Here is a 19,258-nt window from a genome sequence, read left to right on the forward strand (position 1 = left end):
CTCACGCGATTCCACTGTGATCTTGTTCACGGTGTTCACTGTGATCTGGTTCACAGTAAACACTGTGAGTTTGACGCCGCTGAGCACCGAAGTGCTGCAAATCAGGCTCCAATTCACGGCGTTTACTGTGGCCAGATCACAGTGAACACTGTTACTAAGATCACAGTGAACGCTGTGAACTAGTTCACAGCAAACGCCGTGAATTGCATAACAACAAACATTGGTAATAAATTAACGGCGTTGACAGGACATTTTTTGTAGAGTGTAGCCCGCCCTGGCCGCCCCTGGCCCTGGCCGCGTGCTGATCCGACGCGTGGTTCGGGGAAGCTGGTGAAGGAGGCGAAGCCTTAAGCCATCTCGTCTTACTCTGGCCTGGCTGGCCCCGGCCGGACTATACAGGAGCAGAGCCTGCTTCCCCTGCTGCTTCACCTACGCCGCTGCCGCTGCTTTCGCCTACGCTGCTGCTGCTTTCGCGGACGCTGCTGCTGCTTTCGCGTACGCTGCAGCTGCTTTCGCCAACGCTGCTGCTGCTTTCGCGTACGCTGCAAAATAGTGTGCTCATTTTGCGCATGAAACATTAGAGAATCAGAAAATTCCAAAACCAGTCCGCGATCTCATTCCTCAATTGAAAATCGCGTTTCTAATGGGAGGGGGAGAAGCGGCCAAAAGCATGGCGGTCTTTGTTCAACGGATGCAAAGCATGGCGGTCTTTGTTCAAACGACGCAAAGCATAGCGGTCTTTGTTCATAGGACCCATCGGTTTCCTGAGTGCCCCAGCCTGAGTGTCGTTCAGAAGTCCGCACCATTCAGGAATTTCCTGAGTGACACTCAGATTTCTGAATGGCATTCAGAGTTTAAAGAACCACTCAGAAATTTTCTGAGTGGCATTCAGTTCAAAAAAACCGTCAGAATTTTCTGAATGCCATTCAGAACTCAAAAAACCCACTCAGAATTTTCTGAATGCCATTCAGAATTCAGAAAATCACTCAGGAAATCCTGACTGATTTTACACCAGTGCTCTGGAGCTCAAAACGCGTCTAGAGTTGATCCACGAAGCGGAAGAAGGGGTTAAGTCGAGTTGAATCCGTGCATTTTTGAAAGGCCTGAACCTTGCAGGGGGAGAACAGGGGGAATTCATCTAAATATAGATGCAAGAGGAGGGGACTTGTCTCACCACACTTCATTTTGGACCAAATTTTCGCTCACGTTTACTTGATAGACTGATAAGAGGTCACTGAATCAACTCGACTTAACCCCTTCTTCCGCTTCGCGGATCAGTTTTGGCCGCCTCCAACGGTCTTCTGGCCCACTGTGAAACGACTCTCAGTCTGCGGCCCGGCGGCCGTCAGACTCACCAGGTGGTTGTTGGGCCCCGCGGTGGGCGTGGGCGGCGAGTGGCTGGCCGACTTGTTGTTGGCCCAGTCGTCCGTGGTGGTCATGGTGCGCACGGCCGACGAGATGGACCGCCTGCCGGGGCAGGGCAGCGCCAGGTCGCCGCCCTGGCCGCCGCGCCCGCCCTCCAGGCAGCCCAGGCCGTCCGTGCCGGTGTGGTGGTGGTAGCACGTGCCGCCGCACGCGTGTCCGCACGCCGCCGCGGCCGACGGGTCGAAGCACGGCAGCACCTGCAACACGCCGGCAGACGGCGACGAAGAAAAACATTATTCCTTGGAAGGAGAGATAGCGAGCGCTCGCCGCCAAAGTTTAGGCGCGTGGATCACGCACCGACGCTCCACTGGAACAAAAGCAAGCAGTGATGCGCAGATACCTTCCCCTCCCCCCTCCCCCTCCCCCTTCCCTCTCCCCCTCCCCTCATCGGGACCCCCGAAAATGAACCAGCAGCAAGTTGTCGAGATTATTCAGGACCACTCGATTGGGGAGCTTGTCTGTCGCTGTCTCGGCCGTGCAGCCGAGCGATTGCGCTCTGTCTCTCTCGCACCCCTACGGCACACTCCACGAGTGCGAGAGAGACAGAGCGAGGGGCGCTCGCTCGCCAGGCCGCACGGGCTGCAGTATTCATTTATGCAGGTGCCGCCTGCCGTCATATTCCGGAGGGCGATGAGCGGCCGTCGGCCCGTCGGGGCGAGACGAAGACGGAGACACCGCCAACACAGCGCGACGCCAGCAGACTGATTCCGAGAGTCGTTTTCGTCGCTCTGTTTCCGTCGCACCTACACGGGACGGCCCTTGAGAGCGAGAGAGACAGAGCGACGAAGACGACTCTCGGAATCGGTCTACAGGATATTGAATGGCACTTGGATTATGCATGCCGTGCCGGCCGATATTCGCGGCGGCGCTGAACAAATATTTTTTTGGGTGGCCGCCGCCTGCCGCCTGCCGCCCCCTGCTGGTGGTGCTCGAGGTGCGAATTCACACGATGGCGAACCGGAGACGGAGACGGGGACGGGGCGTGGGGGCCGCCCCTAGCCCGCCCTGGCCGCCCCTGGCCCTGGCCGCCCCTGGCCCTGGCCGCGTGCTGATCCGACGCGTGGTTCGGGGAAGCTGGTGAAGGAGGCGAAGCCTTAAGCCATCTCGTCTTACTCTGGCCTGGCTGGCCCCGGCCGGACTATACAGGAGCAGAGCCTGCTTCCCCTGCTGCTTCACCTACGCCGCTGCCGCTGCTTTCGCCTGCTGCAGCTGCTTTCGCGTACGCTGCTGCTGTTTCGTCTACACTGCTGCCTGCTTCGCCCATGCTGCTTAGCCCTGCTGCAGCTCCGCCTACGCTGCTCCTGCTTAAGCCTACGCTTACCCTGCTGCCACTACGCCTACACTGCTGCTTTCGCCTACGCGCGACGCGGTTGCAGCTTAGCACGCTGCTGCTGCTTCGCTTAGCTGCTGCTGGAAATTGATTTCCGCACCGCCCGGGTCCGACGTCCACGTCCCCCGGGGCACCTTGGGGTCGACGTGTCCAGCCACGCGGACATATCGAGTCCCCGCAAAAGGAAAAACAAACTAGATATGGAAAATAAAGACTGCAGTGGACGCCGTCCGACATTTCGCTTTCCAAGCTTTCCGACCGCGACCACTTGGGAGGTGGCGAGGCCGAGACCGTGCCCGAGGCCAGCCATTACCATGAGGCCGAGGCGCGGCCGGCCTGCCCCCCGGCCTCTGCCCCGCCTTATTGCGGCCCGGCCCAGGGCAAGCCACAGCCCGGCCGGACAGAGCAGGGCGGCCGAGGGAGGCCTCAAAAGGGGAGCCCCGTTGTGTCACGCTGACGGCCTCGGCCTCCGCCGGTGTCCTGCCGGGCTCAGCAGGCTGATTCTGAGAATCGTTTTCGTCGCTCTGTCTCTCTCGCACCTACACGGGACGCTCCATGAGTGCGAGAGAGACGGAGCGACGACAACGTCTCTCGGAATCAGTATGCTGCCTCGCCCGCCGGCCGGGACAAGGGATAACGAATAATGACGCCCATTTCGAGGGAAAATAAATCGACAAGAATGGGAGTAATTAGAAAATGGTCGAGAGCGCTCGGGCTGCTGCAAATCGCGTTGGCGCGCATTGTTCGAACGGACGGGGCCAACCATTCACCTCTTTCGGAGAAGGGGGAGCCGCCTCTTCTCCGACGGAAGGCTGGGAGGGGAGGGGATACATAAACCCGCCGCGTCCCAAGCTGCGGATTTTCTGCTTGAATAACGCGCGGAGGCGCAGCAACGGCGGCGCTCTGGCCCCGAAAAAAACATAAAAAAATGCGGCCTCTGGTGGCTCAGGTGGTACAGTGCGTCCCCAAAGCAGCAGGCATTGTGATGCACCGCCGCGCCTCGGTGCATAAGGAGAGCGGCCCCGACGGACGACGCGCCCGTCCTGCATGTCAAGAGCAGCACCCTGTCGACGAGGCGAGGAACAAGAAGAGGAGGAGGAAGAGGAGGAGGAAGAGGAGGAGGAGGAAGAGGAGGAGGAACAAGAAGAAGAGGAACAAGAAGAAGAGGAACAAGAAGAAGAGGAACAAGAAGAAGAGGAACAAGAAGAAGAGGAACAAGAAGAAGAGGAACAAGAAGAAGAGGAACAAGAAGAAGAGGAACAAGAAGAAGAGGAACAAGAAGAAGAGGAACAAGAAGAAGAGGAACAAGAAGAAGAGGAACAAGAAGAAGAGGAACAAGAAGAAGAGGAACAAGAAGAAGAGGAACAAGAAGAAGAAGAGGAACAAGAAGAAGAAGAGGAACAAGAAGAAGAAGAGGAACAAGAAGAAGAAGAGGAACAAGAGGAAGAAGAGGAACAAGAAGAAGAAGAGGAACAAGAAGAAGAAGAGGAACAAGAAGAAGAGGAACAAGAAGAAGAGGAACAAGAAGAAGAAGAAGAAGAAGAAGAAGAAGAAGAAGAAGAAGAAGAAGAAGAAGAAGAAGAAGAAGAAAGTGGCAGTTCGACCAATCGGAAGCCTCCGCCGTGACAGCGGGCCGCCCAGGGATGGCAAGCCGGCTGAGCCGACAGGAGTGAGGCGTCCGTGCGGCGTTTGCCATTCAAATGGAGTGAGAGTGACTGAGTGAGTGAGAGAGTGAGAGAGAGAGAGAGAGAGAGAGAGAGAGGAGAGAGAGAGAGACAGAGAGAGAGACAGACAGACAGACAGACAGACAGACAGACAGAGAGAGAGAGAGAGAGAGAGAGAGAGAGATAGAGAAGGGGCGCGGGATCAGGTCGAAGCCGCCGTCCTTGTCCAATCGCCTTCTCGACGAATTCGAAGCCCTCCTTGATGTGCCGTGCCGACCCACTGACGGCGATGGAATATTTACCGGCGGGTCATATCGGCTTTGTCTCGCCGGGCAAGGTGGTCGCTGCCTCCCCCGCGTGTCTGCGGGAGAGGCCCACGAGTGAGAGCGAGGGAGGGTAACGGAGATTCGGAATCGGCCTGCAGTAGCGGCAGCCGGGCCGACATGGTGATAAAGCTGCTTTGGCTGCCCCTGGGGCTTTGGGGCTCCGCCGGGCCGCGCCCCCGTCCCGCCCGTCCCGGCCGTCCCGCTCGCCGAGGAGGGCACGCCAAAAATAAATTCAGTCTGCGGGGGGCTTTGCCTATCAAAACTCGGATGATTCAGAGACAACTTAGGAGAACTCCCTAACCCCCTTCTTGACGGCCCAGCGTCGATCAGCCTGTCAGCCGACGGCTGGGCCGACCCGCAAAGCAGGGTAGCGCGCGCGTTGCCTACGCTCACGGCGCTCAGCCTGCCAACCGACGGCTAGGCCGACCCGCAAAGCAGGGTAGCGCGCGCGTTGCCTACGCTCACGGCGCTCAGCCTGCCAATCGACGGCTAGGCCGACCCGCAAAGCAGGGTAGCGCGCGCGTTGCCTACGCTCACGGCGCTCAGCCTGCCAAACCCACGGCTAGGGACCCGCAAAGCAGGGTAGCGCGCGCGTTGCCTACGCTCACGGCGCTCAGCCTGCCAACCGACGGCTAGGCCGACCCGCAAAGCAGGGTAGCGCGCGCGTTGCCTACGCTCACGGCGCTCAGCCTGCCAACCGACGGCTAGGCCAGTGGTTCTCAACCTTAGGGTCGCGACCCCAAGCGGGGTCGCGAAATTTTTTTAAGGGGTCGCGGCGATGCTGGGGTCGTGTTTTAGGCCGATTTTAAGCAGCCACTGCGTCTGATCCGAGGCGGGCATTTTGCTCCCTCAACGGGCAACTGGTCTTTGGACCTTCCTTTAGCATGCCTTTGTTACGGAGTGCAATTATCAGTCTTAGTTTGGGAGCAGTATTGTCTCAAAGTTGGCCGAAACGGTCAGCAGTGTCTTTGAAAAATCGTGTTTGGGCCGATTTTAAGCAGCCACTGCGTCTGATCCGAGGCGGGCATTTTGCTCCCTCAACGGGGAGTTGGTCTTTGGACCCTTTCCCTTTTGCATGCCTTTGTTACGGAGTGCAATTATCAGTCTTAGTTTGGGAGCAGTATTGTCTCAAGTTGGCCGAAACGCTCAGAAATGTCTATGAAAAATCGTGTTTTGGGCCGATTTTAAGCAGCCACTGCGTCTGATCCGAGGCGGGCATTTTGCTCTCTCAACGGGCAACTGGTCTTTGGACCTTTCCCTTTTGCATGCCTTTGTTACGGAGTGCAATTATCAGTCTTAGTTTGGGAGCAGTATTGTCTCAAAGGGTTTGGGCCCAAACGGTCAGCAGTGTCTTTGAAAAATCGTGTTTTTGGGGCCCATTTTAAGCAGCCACTGCGTCTGATCCGAGGCGGGCATTTTGCTCCCTCAACGGGCAGTTGGTCTTTGGACCTTCCTTTAGCATGCCTTTGTTACGGAGTGCAATTATCAGTCTTAGTTTGGGAGCAGTATTGTCTCAAAGTTGGCCCAAACGCTCAGAAATGTCTATGAAAAATCGTGTTTTGGGGCCCATTTTAAGCAGCCACTGCGTCTGATCCGAGGCGGGCATTTTGCTCCCTCGACGGGCAATTGGTTTTGGACCTTCCTTTAGCATGCCTTTGTTACGGAGTGCGATTGTCAGTCTTAGTTTGGGAGCAGGTTTTTCTCAAAGTCGATCAAAACGGTCGCAAGTGTCTTTGAAAAATCGTTGTGACTATTTTGGTCAACTTTGAGACAATACTGCTCCCAAACTAAGACTGATAATCGCACTCCGTAACAAAGGCATGCTAAAGGAAGGTCCAAAGACCAACTGCCCGTTGAGGGAGCAAAATGCCCGCCTCGGATCAGACGCAGTGGCTGCTTAAAATCGGCCCAAAACACGATTTTTCATAGACATTTCTGAGCGTTTCGGCCAACTTTGAGACAATACGACACCTCCTAGGAACAAGCGGCTACCTTCCGGGAGCTTCCAGACACTCGGCTATCTCGCAGTAGCTTTCAGACACTCGGCTATCTTCCAATAGCGTCCAGACACTCGGCTATCTTCCTGAGCGCTTCGGAGACTCGGCTAACTGCTTTTCCCACTTCCCGAGTTTGGGTGCGTATATATTTAAAACCAGTTGAAATGCCCTCACCGGGACCTAACCAAAATGTGTCAAAAGTTTGTCAGAGTAGATTAAAATCATGGCGTGAGCATGTCCTGATAAGTGTAACAAAGAAAAACGCTATCGAAAGGACAACCCTAACCTCTCCGCAGAAGTCAGTTAGCCGAGTCTCCGAAGCGCTCAGAAAGATAGCCGAGTGTCTGGACGCTATTGAAAGATAGCCGAGTGTCTGGAAGCTACTGAGAGATAGCCGAGTGTCTGGAAGCTCCTGGAAGATAGCCGCTTGTTCCTAGGAGGTGTCGAATACTGCTCCCAAACTAAGACTGATAATTGCACTCCGTAACAAAGGCATGCTAAAGGAAGGTCCAAAGACCAACTGCCCGTTGAGGGAGCAAAATGCCCGCCTCGGATCAGACGCAGTGGCTGCTTAAAATCGGCCCAAAACACGATTTTTCAAAGACACTGCTGACCGTTTCGGCCAACTTTGAGACAATACTGCTCCCAAACTAAGACTGATAATTGCACTCCGTAACAAAGGCATGCTAAAGGAAGGTCCAAAGACCAGTTGCCCGTTGAGGGAGCAAACTGCCCGCCTCGGATCAGACGCCGTGGCATGTTAAAGGAGGGGTCCCGTGGAGTCGCGAAATTTTTCCTGGGGGTCGCGGAAATTTTTGGCTTCAAATTTGGGGTCGCGAGCCGAGAAAGGTTGAGAACCGCTGGGCTAGGCCGACCCGCAAAGCAGGGTAGCGCGCGCGTTGCCTACGCTCACGGCGCTCAGCCTGCCAACCGACGGCTAGGCCGACCCGCAAAGCAGGGTAGCGCGCGCGTTGCCTACGCTCACGGCGCTCAGCCTGCCAACCGACGGCTGGGCCGACCCGCAAAGCAGGGTAGCGCGCGCGTTGCCTACGCTCACGGCGCTCAGCCTGCCAACCGACGGCTAGGCCGACCCGCAAAGCACGGCAGCGCGCGCGTTGCCTACCCCCATCATTACCATTACCATTACGGGCTAGACCGGCGCTCAGCCTGCCAGCGACCCGCAAAGCACGGTGGCGCGCGCGTTGCCCACCCGCATTACCATTTAAGGCTAGACCACACGTGATCACGGCGCTATGGACAACCACCTCCACCTCCACACTCACCTGCTTGAACTCCTTGCGGAAGTTGTCGTTGAGCCAGGCGTACAGGAAGGGGTTGTAGCACGTGGACGACATGGCCAGGGCGTGCACCATGAAGAAGCTGAGGTGGTAGTAGCGCCAGTTGCCCGTGGGGATGTACACGTCGTTGAGCAGGTTGATGACGTTGAGCGGCATCCAGGACACGCCGAAGATGGTCACCATGGCGATGAGCATGCGGTTGGTGCGGCGCTTGCGCTCGCGGTCCGCCTCCTCCTTGCGGCTCGACTTGCAGCCCGGCTTGAGGCGCGCGCGGTCGCGCAGCTTGAGCGACACGCGCACGTAGCAGAAGGCGATGATGACGAAGGGCACCAGGAACTGGAACACGGCCGTCAGCACGCCGTAGATCTGCGGCAGAGAGAGCGCGCCGTCAGGTTGGACGTTGCCAAAGTGGCGGTAGGCGGACGGGAAGGAGTTTGCGGTGTTTGGGCTTGGCAGTGTGGCGGCCGACGACGGCGTGCTCGCGGCCGCGGGGGCGCGAGGCTGGTCACCGCAGCCAGACTTGTTTCGGGACGGGGCTGTTTTGGACGGCGAGTGCGAAAGCTTCCCTGTTGGCGGGCCGGAGGGAGGAAGGGGGAGGAGGGGCCGCGACCAGGATGGATGGGGTGCGGTCAGGCGTGGCGGGATGGGGCGGGGCGGGGCTGGGCGGGGCGGGGCGGGGCGGGGCGGGGCGCGGTGGGGGCGTGTCGGTCCGGAGTGAGGGAACGCCACGGGGACGGGCTAGTGATTGACCATCGACATTAAAATAAAGCGGCTGCCGGTCGTCGGTTATGGTGAGGTGAGGCGGGGTGGGGCGGGGTGCGGTGGCCCGGCCGGACCAGGGCGTGGTGGGGGCGCACGGGCTGAACCTTTAAACCGCAGCCCAGGAGCAGTGACCCTCCCCCTCCCACACAAGGAGCGCGCTGGACCGGCGCCATGATTTAACGCTCAGATTAGTCGGTGGGTCCCCGATGGGCCCGGAACCCCGACGCACCCCACCCCGCCCCGCCCCGCCTACCACAATGCCCCCTGCCGTGCCCCGCGCCGAACCGCCCCAGTCGTGTTGCCCTCCCGCTCCCCTCTCTTGCCACCACTTTGGAGGTTGCTCGCGGAAAAGGTTGCCACAAATAAATGTCTGCGCGGAAGCTGAAAAAATAAAACAAAAATAACGCAGCGGGTGTTTTGGCGCGAAGGGAAAGGGGAGGGGGCAGCGCGTCGCAGGCACGCCGCACCTTTATTTCTGTGTGGGTGGGGCCGGGGGCAGCCGGGGCAGCCAGAGGCGGCCAGGGGCGGTGTCGGGAGGTGTTGCCAGAGTTATGACTTACTCAGCTGAGCGGCCGTTTCCTGTTAAAGGCTGCAGTGATTACATCGTGGCGTGTGTGTGTGCGCGTGTGTGTGTGTGTGTTCGTGTGCGCGTGCGCGCATGTCTTGGTGTCTAAGAGTGTGTGTGTGCGTGTGTCTTGGAGTCTGCGTGTGGGGGCAGGAGGTGTTGGTGTGTGTGAATGTGCGCGTGTTTTTTTCTCCCCGCGCAAAAAAACATTGCCGAGTGCCTTCATCTCTCCAGCTGCCGGAAGCACGCCGCGGTTCCCAGTTATATTATTATTTCCAGGAAACGGGAAGAACAAAAAAAATGAATGAAACACACGGTCGTAGGATTTCCCATCCGGGCAATATAATGGTATGAGCAGAATGTGAGCGTCATTTCCCCGCCGCAGCCCAGACGCAACACCACAAAAAAAAACCTTTTTTTCTTTTTTTAAACCGTTTTTTACGGTGTGCATCATTACAGCGCGTCACTCAATTAGAAGCAGGCCGGCCGGGCCACGGCTTTGCTGCCCGCCCCGCCCCGCCCCGCCCCGCCCCGCCCCGCCCCGCCCCCGCCCGCCCCGCCCGCCGCCCGCCAACGATATGAATGTCCGGGTAAATAAAAGAGGGTCGGCACACAGCGAGCCGACGCGGCGGCGGGTCGCGGGCGGGTCGGGGACGTTTCGGTTCGGCAAACAGCTGGGCACGATGACAACGACGACCGGACGGACTCGGTGACAGTCCATTTAGACGCGGGGGAGAGGGGGGAGGGGGAGGCGGGGAGGAAGGGGGTGGCGTGGAGTGGGTCGCGTGCGCAGGTTGCCATGGGGACGATGCATCAGGGGCCGGCAAAACTGGCAAATCAGCTACGGAAGCCCCAAGCATGCAAACACATACGTGCGTCGGATGGAAAAGCAGAAAAACACACAAAAAATATAAAACATGAAAACAGAGCAAAGCGAGCAAGCGCAGGCAAATTACGGTACGAGCGTGTTTTGCGCTAATGGCGACAACGTGCTGCTCTGTCGGCCGTTGGGCGCGTCTCGACCGCGTCGGCCTTCTCGGCCACGAGGAGCGACCGACCGCCCCGCCGGGAGTTGAACAACCGGCGGGCGAGCCGAGCCAAGGGCACCGCGAGGGCGCCGCCAGGCCCGTCGGGCCCGCCAGGCCAGGGGCAAGGAGCAGCAGCGTGGCCGCGGCAAAGCGAGGCAAAGCGGGGCAAAGCCACGCAAAGCCCTCAGTCCCCCAACCGCGCAGAGCCCGCACACTTTTTCGCGCATCCCCGCGGACCCCGCGGCCGAGGCGCTCGGAATATTAACAGTGCGGCGTGCAAGCGCCCCACGGCCAGCGGGCCGGAGTGCAGTGGCAGCCGCCTTCTACAGCGCGGAGGCAGAGCCGCTACGGCCACACTCTAAATATGGGGTGCCCAGAAACTGGGAGCGACTGGGAGCCTTTGTCGCCCGCCCCACTTTTTAGGGTGGCAAAATGTCGCCCAGTTCCTGGGCACCTTTGTCGCCTAGTCTCGGGGTGGACTAACCATGAAGGAACCTGCCTTCACCCATGGCTCAGCAGTGACCAAGGTGCCAGATTCTGGGCACCTTACCCAAGTCGCCCAGGAACTAGACACCTGAGCATGTTCTACCATGGGAGAGGGACGGTTACTGTATGATTTTTGTCCACCCCGAGACTGGGCGACAAAGGTGCCCAGAAACTGGGCGACATTTGGCACTCTAAAAAGTGAAGCGGGCGACAAAGGCGCCCAGTTTCTGGGCACCCTATAGAGTGCAGGCGCGGATCCAGGATTTCGCTAAGGAGAGGTAAGGCGGTGTTTTTTGACTACTTTCAGATGACCTAACGAGTACCGAAGAAAAGAAGAGGGCTGGACGGTATATCACCGGAAGGTGGGGGGATCTCAAGTGGTTGGCCATCGCATGTCAGGCAGGATCGTTGGTCGCCGCTTTGTGGCCGTCTTAGAATTTTAGGCGGGGGTTTACCTCACCCGGACTCACCAGTCTGAAGTTCTCCGACGGCCACGTCTCCTCGCAGTACAGGCGGCCGTCCACGTCCTTGTGGTTCATGTACAGCCCGTAGGGCAGCGTGACGACCACGGAGAAGAGCCAGATGGACGAGATGATGACCACGCAGGAGGTGAGCTGCATCCGCGGCTGCTGGCACACGGGGTTGGTTGGGTTAGTATACCGGCGTCGCGACTTCATAGCAGGTTGATTCCAAAGAGTAGTTTCTTTTGCTCTGTCTCTCTCGCACCCATGGGGCGTCCTGTATGGTTCCAAGAGAGATAGACTGACAAAACGATCCCTCTGTTATCTATTGATATTCAAGAAGCATGACTTCACATTCCTTTGAATGTGAAAACTGTCTCATTTCTTTAAACATAATTGATCAGACTTAAAGGAACGTGACCGGCTTAGTTCATCTGTCACATTATTTTAAGCGTGACATCAGCCAGCTGGAAAGCTGACTCGTTTCTTTCGACAAGCCATGCAATGCTAATTTTGACGAGACAATTTGAATCAAACTGGGCAGCAAAGGCTGGGCTCATCTGAGAAACTGTTCACTAGAACAGCAGTCTTCATGGTTTACATAAGAACTGAGTGGTGAAACTATTCACCAGCAAGATGGTGAAACTTAATCATTTCCGCCCAACTTTGCTCTCACATGGACTGGTCTATGTATGTCTTTCATAGCCGCCATTAGTTCAACCCCAAGTTTTTCTTTAAAATGCACGAACCTAAGGTACTGCAGCGGCCTCTCTGAATATTTTAGTGGGCAGGGTGACAGCTTCTGATGATATACAACATTGGAAGAAATCCAAGACATAGGGCTTTGTGTAATGGCAGACCAGGACGGGGGTGATGGTGATGTGTTGATCAACTTGTACGATTTTCACAGTAAACTGGGTCTTCATCTTACTGCCACACGAATATTCCCAAACGCACAAAAGATTCTTGAAGAGTCGTTATCAGACAGTACGACACAAATCTAATTTGAACACAAAACCGTTAATTTCCCGCGACAACTTGGCGACCGCACTGTTTTACCGACCCGACTGCCTATAACGACTAAAGGCTCTTCTCGAGCTTCTTTTGTTTTGCCCACGTTATTCGCAGGTGAACCGAACCAGTAAATAACAGTCGCCTGTCTTTGTTGTGATCAGCTGCACCCGCACGAAGCTCTAAAATCTTAGTTGTTTCTTGTACTGTGTGATGACAACTCTTCCAGAATCGTATGTACGTTGGCGACTATTCGTTTGTCAATACTTGAAGACCCAGTAGAATGTGTGTCGCTTGGAATACTGTGAAAATCATTCAAGATCAAGAGCACCTCAACCCATCTTGGATCTGCTACATCACAAGACAATGTGTTACATTACTTTCAACGTTGGATCAGAAGCCATCGCCTTGACCACAAATTGGTTCAGAGGGGCTGCTCGAGCATCCAAGGTAAGTATATAAAGAAAAAATTGGGTATGAATTATGGTGGCTCCATGTGAGAGCGGAGTTGCAACGGATATGATTTGATTTCATCACCTTGCTGGTCTTTAGTTTCACCTCTCAGTTTTTAAGTAGGCCATGAACACCACTGTTCTAGTGAACAGTTTCTCTGATCAGCCCAGCCTCTGCCGCTCAGCTTGATTCAAATTGTCTCGTCAAAATTTGTGTTTGTGTTGTTGAAAGAAACGTGGCAGCTTTCCAGCTGGCTAGTGACACGCTTAAAATAATTTGACAAATGAACCAAGCCTGTCATGTTTGTTTAAGTGTGACCAGTTACATTCAAAAGAAATGTGACAAATTCCACATTCAAAGGAACGTCACGCCACTCTTCTTGAATTACAGTTGAATCAGACTGCAGGGGGTGCGTGGCAGTGGGGGCAATTTGGGGGTGGAGCGAACCCCTAGAACAGGCTGGGCCGGCCGGCTGGCATCGGGACACAGCGAGCTGATTCCGAAGAGTCGTTTCATGGCTGTCTGTCGCACTCATAGAGCATTCCACAAGAGTGGGAGAGAGACAGACTGACGAAACGATTCCTCGGAGTCGCTTGGCAGAACGCGCGGGCAGCCCCACTGGCTACTGTTTCCTTCCCTTTACTCTTCCCCCCTCCTTCCTCTCCGCTCCCCTCGAAGTCACCAGGACTGACTCCGAGAGTCGTTTTCGTCTGTCTCTCTCGCACCTTTAGAGGACGCCCGAGGACGCCCCATGGGCTTGATGCCGAGCTTGATACCGAGAGTCGCTCTCGTTTCTCTGTCCCTCTCGCACCTATACGGCACGCCCCATGAGTGCGAGAGAGACAGAGCGACGAAAACGACTCTCGGAATCAGGCTGCAGGGGGAGCACGGCGAGCCTCGCCGGCCCTTGTGCGTCCTGCTGCATTCCAGGGGGTCGTCGGAAGGGAAGGCGGGGGGAGGGAAGGGGTGCATCGCTGTCGCCTGTGGAACGCGGCCTGCAGGGCCCACACTGGTAGGCCTCGCGACGCGCTCTGGGCACGGCCTCGGCCTCACTGCAGGCACGGCACGCCACGCCACGGCAGAGGCCCCGAGGGAAATCGGCCGAGGAGCCACAAGATAAACACGGGGGAGACAACAGCACGCCGTGGAGGCGGCCGAGGCAGCGCGGCAAGGACTCGTCAAGGACGCGCCGGTGCAATCCGTGCAATCCGAGCGAGGCACTTCGAGACACGCGATTTCGGTTTCGAACAACGGGTCGCTCTCGCTCTCCGCGCGCGTTTCGGCTCAAGTGGCGGTTAGTCGCGTTGACAAAAAGAGAGTCCCGTTCCTTCCTGTGGGTTAGGCATTCGGCGCAGGTCGGTCTAACGACGCCGAGGGGATGCATTTTCCTTTCGGAGTCCCCACCGCGCGCCTCTCTCTCTGACGCCGCCACTCCGCTACGCACGCGGCGCACGCCAGCAGGCTGATTCTGAGAGTCGTTTTCGTCCCTCTGTCTCACTCGCACCTCTACGGGACGCCCCGCGAGTGCGAGAGAGACAGAGCGACGAAAACGACTCTCGGAACCAGTCTGCAGGGCAACAGGCCTTCCTAATTGAAGCGCGCGCGCACGCCGCTGCAGCTCGAGGGCCTCGTCCGCGTCGTCGGGCCTCGGGGGCGCGGCCTCTCGTTTTGTTGTTGTTGTTGTTGTTAGCTTTTTTGCGGTCGGGCTGTACCCCCCACCCCGCCCCGCCGCCCTGCCCTGAGCGCCACAACAAAATACAAAGTGTCAACAAGGGGCCGCGGGGCGGGGTGCGCGCCACGCCCTGGCGGCCTGGCGGCCTGGCTGGCGGCGCCCTGGCGGTGCCGGCCGGACTTAATGACGAGACGCTAATGAAGATAAATGGCGGCCATTACTCACATGGAACGGGTAGATGATGACGAAGAAGCGGTCGATGGCGATGGAGGTGAGCGTGAGCGTGGAGATGTACACGCTCGTGCCCTGCGCGTAGGCCACCAGGTGGCACAGCATGCTGCCGAAGATCCACTGTCCGAGGAACGAGTAGAGCGGCGTGAAGGGCACGGCCAGGATGCAGAGCAGGATGTCGGACAGGGCCAGGTTGGTGATGAAGAAGTTGGTGACGGTCTGCATGGCGCGGTTGCGGCCCACCACGTAGCAGACGAGCACGTTGCCGAACACGCCCAGCACGAAGATGGTGGTGTAGCAGATGAAGAAGAAGGCCTGCACGCCGGCGTCCTCGATGATGTCCATGTCGGGGTGCCGGCTCCAGTTGTAGTGCGACTGCTGCAGCGGCGACGCGTTGGCCGCCGACTCGAGGGGCGGCCCACTCCAAGGCCCGAGGGGCGGCCGCGGCACCTGTAGGGCCTGGTGGTGCAGCGGGCTCGCCGTGGCGTTCACTGACATCGTCACTGTTTCCATTTGCACTTGAAAAAAAAAGTCACGAGTCACTTTGCCGTTTCGTCCACTAGTTCACAGTGTGCCGATCCGGCGCCTTTTGGTCCGGCGGGGCGACGCTGGCGCGGCGCCGCCTTACACGGCCGTCTCCAGGGACGGCTCCGACGCGCTGCCTTCGGCGCTGGCCTCGGGGGCGGTCACGGCGACGTCCTCGGCGACGTCCTTGGCGGCAACATCGGTAGCGACATCGGCGGCGACATCGGCGGCAACATCGGCGGCAACATCGGTCGCAACATCGGCGGGAACCTCGGCGGGAACCTCGGCGGCAACCTCGGCGGGAACCTCGACGGGCACCTTGGCGGCAACGTCGGCAACGGGCTCGGGGACAACGTCGTCGTCGTCGAACTGGATGGTCCTCATGACGTGGCGGGGCACCACCACCTGGACCTCCACGCGGCGGTAGGTCCTGGAGACCACCGCCACCGCCGGGCGGCTAGGCGGCGCCCCCTCGAGGTCCGCGCCGGCCGGCCTGGGCTCCACGATGACGTCCCGGTGGTGGGAGGGCGACGCGTGGCTGCAGCCGGGGCCGTCCGCGTAGGCCGCGTTCTCGAGCACCTCGCAGTCCCGGCCGCTGCGGCCGCTCTGCGCGCTGGAGCGGCGCCGCGCGAGCTGCTCGGCCACCCACACGTCCAGGTGGATCTCGAAGCGCGCCACGCGCACGGTCGAGCGCAGCACGGGCACGGAGTGGTTCTTGGGGTGCAGCACGCTAAGCATCTTGCTGGCGCATGCGCGCGACACTGTAACACGACAGCAAAGTCTCTATCAGGAACTGTGGCGCCGCCTGCCACCGTGGGCCTGAAGACCGATGCAGGCGGCCAAAAGTCTAGACGCGTTTTGAGCTCCATAGTAGAGTCGTTAAACAGGACTCGAACCGAACGTGTGACCCCACCAATAGATTCCTCGTTCAGAGAGCAATCCGTTGGTGGGGTCGCTCGCTCTGTTCGAGTCCCATTCAGCGACTCTGGCGCTCAAAACGCGTCTGGAGGTTTGGCCGCCTCCACCGGTCTTCTGGCCCACTGTGCGCTGAGTGAAAGTGCACACGTCGGGCAGGCCGCCCTGTGTGGAGAATCACGCCGAGTTTCCGGCGAGTGGTGTTGGATGTGCAAACAGTAGCGCGAGGCTAGGCGGTGATTGGCAGGCGTGGGCGGGGAGGGGAAAGGGGGGGGGGGCACTCGAGCGAGATCCGCCCCGCCCCGTCATCGCAACCATTCAACTGTCATTTCCGCCGCGCAGACCGCAAACTGCCGCGCTCTTATTATTTTGGCGGTCATCGTAATTACCGCGACTATCGAGTAGTTTTGTCCGCGACTGTACGCGGCGCTGCCGTCATGGCTCAGGCGTGGGCGGCGAGGCGAGGGCTCGCCGGACGGACACCCACCAACAGACTGATTCCGAGGGTCGTTTTCGTCGCTCTGTCTCTCTTGCACCTACACGGGACACTCTATGAGTGCGAGAGAGACAGAGTGACGAAAACGACTCTCGGAATCAGTGTGGTCTGCTACGCTGCCCCGGTGACAGGCCATTTGGACCGCGCCCCGCCACGCCGCGCGGCGCGCACCCCCGCGGTACCAGAGACCTCCCCGACCACCACCGTCACCGTCGCTTTGTCTCTCTCGCACCTGCACGGGGCACCCATGAGTGCAGAGGCGCGACAAAACGCTCTGAACGTCTGGCCGCCTCCACGTCATCGCCTCCATCAGAGCGCTCGGTGCGTGCTCACCTCTCGGCCGCCGCCAAAAACGCCATTTTCACCGCGAAAAAAGTTGAAAGGGATTGGGCGGGAAGGCAGAGAAGGGAAGGGCCGGCGGCACCAAGGGGGATGGCAGCCCCGCGGGGTGAATGGGAGGCGGGGGCAGGGGGGCAGGTTTGGGTGAAAGCAATATGGGAAGGACACCGCCACAACCGATAGTGTTCACGCGACGCGAACCGGCCGCTCTCCGAGGCCAGGCCTGGCCCCCGCCCTGATAACACACAATGGGAGGGACCCCGACACTGACTCTCTTGCCCTATACGTAACAGTTATTGAGCAGACCAAAGAGTGACAAAAAATTCCGCTTCGTAAATTACCAACACGAATCAAGGGGCCATTGGACAAGAGTGGCCAGTGCCGATGGGCGATTTCGACACCCCTGTTGCCTATTTCCAGGCTTTTTGCCACCTGTGGGTCTTCTTGTTTCGAAATGTGGAAGGGGCACCCCCTTAGGGAAAGAGGAAAAGCAAACGGAAAACGACTCTTTTTAACAGTTGGGGTGCCCCAATGCCCTTTCCACCGTCCAAAAACCGATATTTCCCAAGGCAGAGGGGCAGGGGGGGGGTCGGGGCTGCTGCACATCCAGCACCGGCCCCAGGCAACCAAAAAGACCTTTTTCCACCGTTGCTAAATGAGACTTGAATGGAATTGGACCCCCGAAGGAAAGGCAGAGAATGGGAAGGTGATTCACCGAGCGGAAACACCGAGTTATGGACGAGAGGTTGGGGGCCCAACGGGGAGGGGAATGTGGCCGGCGGCGGGGGCCAGGGGGTGGGGGAAGCAATATGAGGAAGGACACCGCCACAACCGTATACGTGTTCCAACTGGCGATGCGCGAACCGCGCCTGCTCTCCGAGGCCTGGCCTGGCACCCCAGCATTGATAACAACAACAATGGGAGGCACCCCGAAACACTGACTCTCTTCCCACAACTATACTTGTATTTTAATCATGATTATTCGTAGCAGTTACTTCTAATTTTTAAGGGGACTAAAAAAATTCCGCATTCGTAAAAACTTTACAACAACCACGAAAAAAAATTCAAGGGGTGACCCACTGTAAAGTTGGGTGAACAATTATGATTGTGGGAATGAGCACGAGGGCAAGATTTCTGACGTATTTTCCACACATGTTGCCTATTTGCAGGCGTTTTTGCCACCTAAATGTGGAGTGTATTCATTCAAATTTTGTTGAATGAATTTGGGAAGGGAAGTTGTTCCACCCCTGGGGAAAAATGGTTAATAACTGCTAAAAACAGGTAAAAGCAATTTCAGTCTTTGTAACGGTTGGCGTGGACCACTGAGTCGCCCGTTGCGTGTGGGCAGCCAGTTCCTTGTAATAACCGAATATTTCCACAAGGCGGAGGGGCGAGGGAGGGAGATCCCGGGGGTGCGGGTGCACAGTGGGCCAGCAACCGGCGCAGGCGGCCAAAATTATAGACGCGTTTTGAGCTCCAGAGTTGCTAAATGAGATTTGAATCGGACGTGTGACCCCACCAATGGATTGCTCTCCGAACGAGGAATCCATTGGTGGGGGTCACACGCTCGATTTGAGTCCCATTTAGCGTTTCTGGAGCTCAAAATGCGTCTAGAATTTTGGCCGCCTCCGCCGGTTTCTGGCCCACTGTGGGGTGGACGGGCGGGCGCGGTCGGCCCCGCCAGGACCGCTGTGGTGGCGCGCGGCGCGGCACCCCGCCCGCCGCCGGGAGGGAAGTAATATATTTTGACGTGGCGTAAGAAGAGCAACTGCAGGAATCCGCTCCCGAGCTCACCGGGCCCGCGGCCAGGCGGCCTGTCCCCGCCCCACGGTAATCTTGTTTTGGCCAAAGTGGACGGGAAAATTCCGCGCGCGGCATCCGCGTATACGACGCAGACGCGTAAAAAAAAGAAGAACAAAATTTGAGTTTGCGTGTATTTTTACCATTTCAGAAGGTTTGATAATTTTTCTTTGAGTCTTGTAACAGGCCTGCTGGGAAAGTTAATTAATTTGAATTTTGCAGTATACTTCACAAATTATAATCTTTAGGTATTATTTTCCCTGGGCAACGAAAGGAGGATCTGCCCGCGCTCGTGACTGCGTCTGTGTTCGCGTCTTTGTGTGTTTGTCGGTGTGTGTGTGTGTGTGTGTGTGTGTGTGTGTGTGTGTGTTGTCTGTCGTCTGTCTGTCTGTCTGTCTGTCTGTCTGTCTGTCTGTCTGTCTGTCTGTGTGTGTCTGTGTGTCCGAACCGTGTCTCTGTCCGTGTTCGTGTCCG

General features: G+C 57.7%; 1 protein-coding gene across 1 annotated transcript; it reads right to left on the reverse strand.

The window, feature by feature from the left end:
• Positions 1–806: 806 nt before the first annotated feature.
• Positions 807–15,353, reverse strand: LOC117653248 (prolactin-releasing peptide receptor-like). Its single transcript, XM_034398807.1, has 5 exons — positions 14,704–15,353; positions 11,352–11,507; positions 8,026–8,406; positions 1,356–1,622; positions 807–836 (listed from the first exon to the last, which is right to left on the reverse strand). Exons 1-5 carry the CDS (start codon positions 15,220–15,222, stop codon positions 807–809), a joined length of 1,353 nt encoding a protein of 450 aa, XP_034254698.1. The 5' UTR covers positions 15,223–15,353.
• Positions 15,354–19,258: the final 3,905 nt, after the last annotated feature.

The sequence above is a fragment of the Thrips palmi genome, unplaced genomic scaffold, assembly GCF_012932325.1.
Source record: "Thrips palmi isolate BJ-2018 unplaced genomic scaffold, TpBJ-2018v1 HiC_scaffold_8, whole genome shotgun sequence".
NCBI classification, from domain to species: domain Eukaryota; kingdom Metazoa; phylum Arthropoda; class Insecta; order Thysanoptera; family Thripidae; genus Thrips; species Thrips palmi.

Coding starts and splice junctions, on each gene's coding strand:
- LOC117653248 (XM_034398807.1), bottom strand. CDS start 15,222: ATGGAAACAGTGACGATGTCAGTGAACGCCACGGCGAGCCCGCTGCAC. Junction 8,407..11,351: donor CGTCGGAGAACTTCAGACTG/GTGAGTCCGGGT, acceptor TCTCTGCCGCAG/ATCTACGGCGTGCTGACGGC. Junction 837..1,355: donor CGGGGCCCAACAACCACCTG/GTGAGTCTGACG, acceptor AATGCCATTCAG/AAATCTGAGTGTCACTCAGG.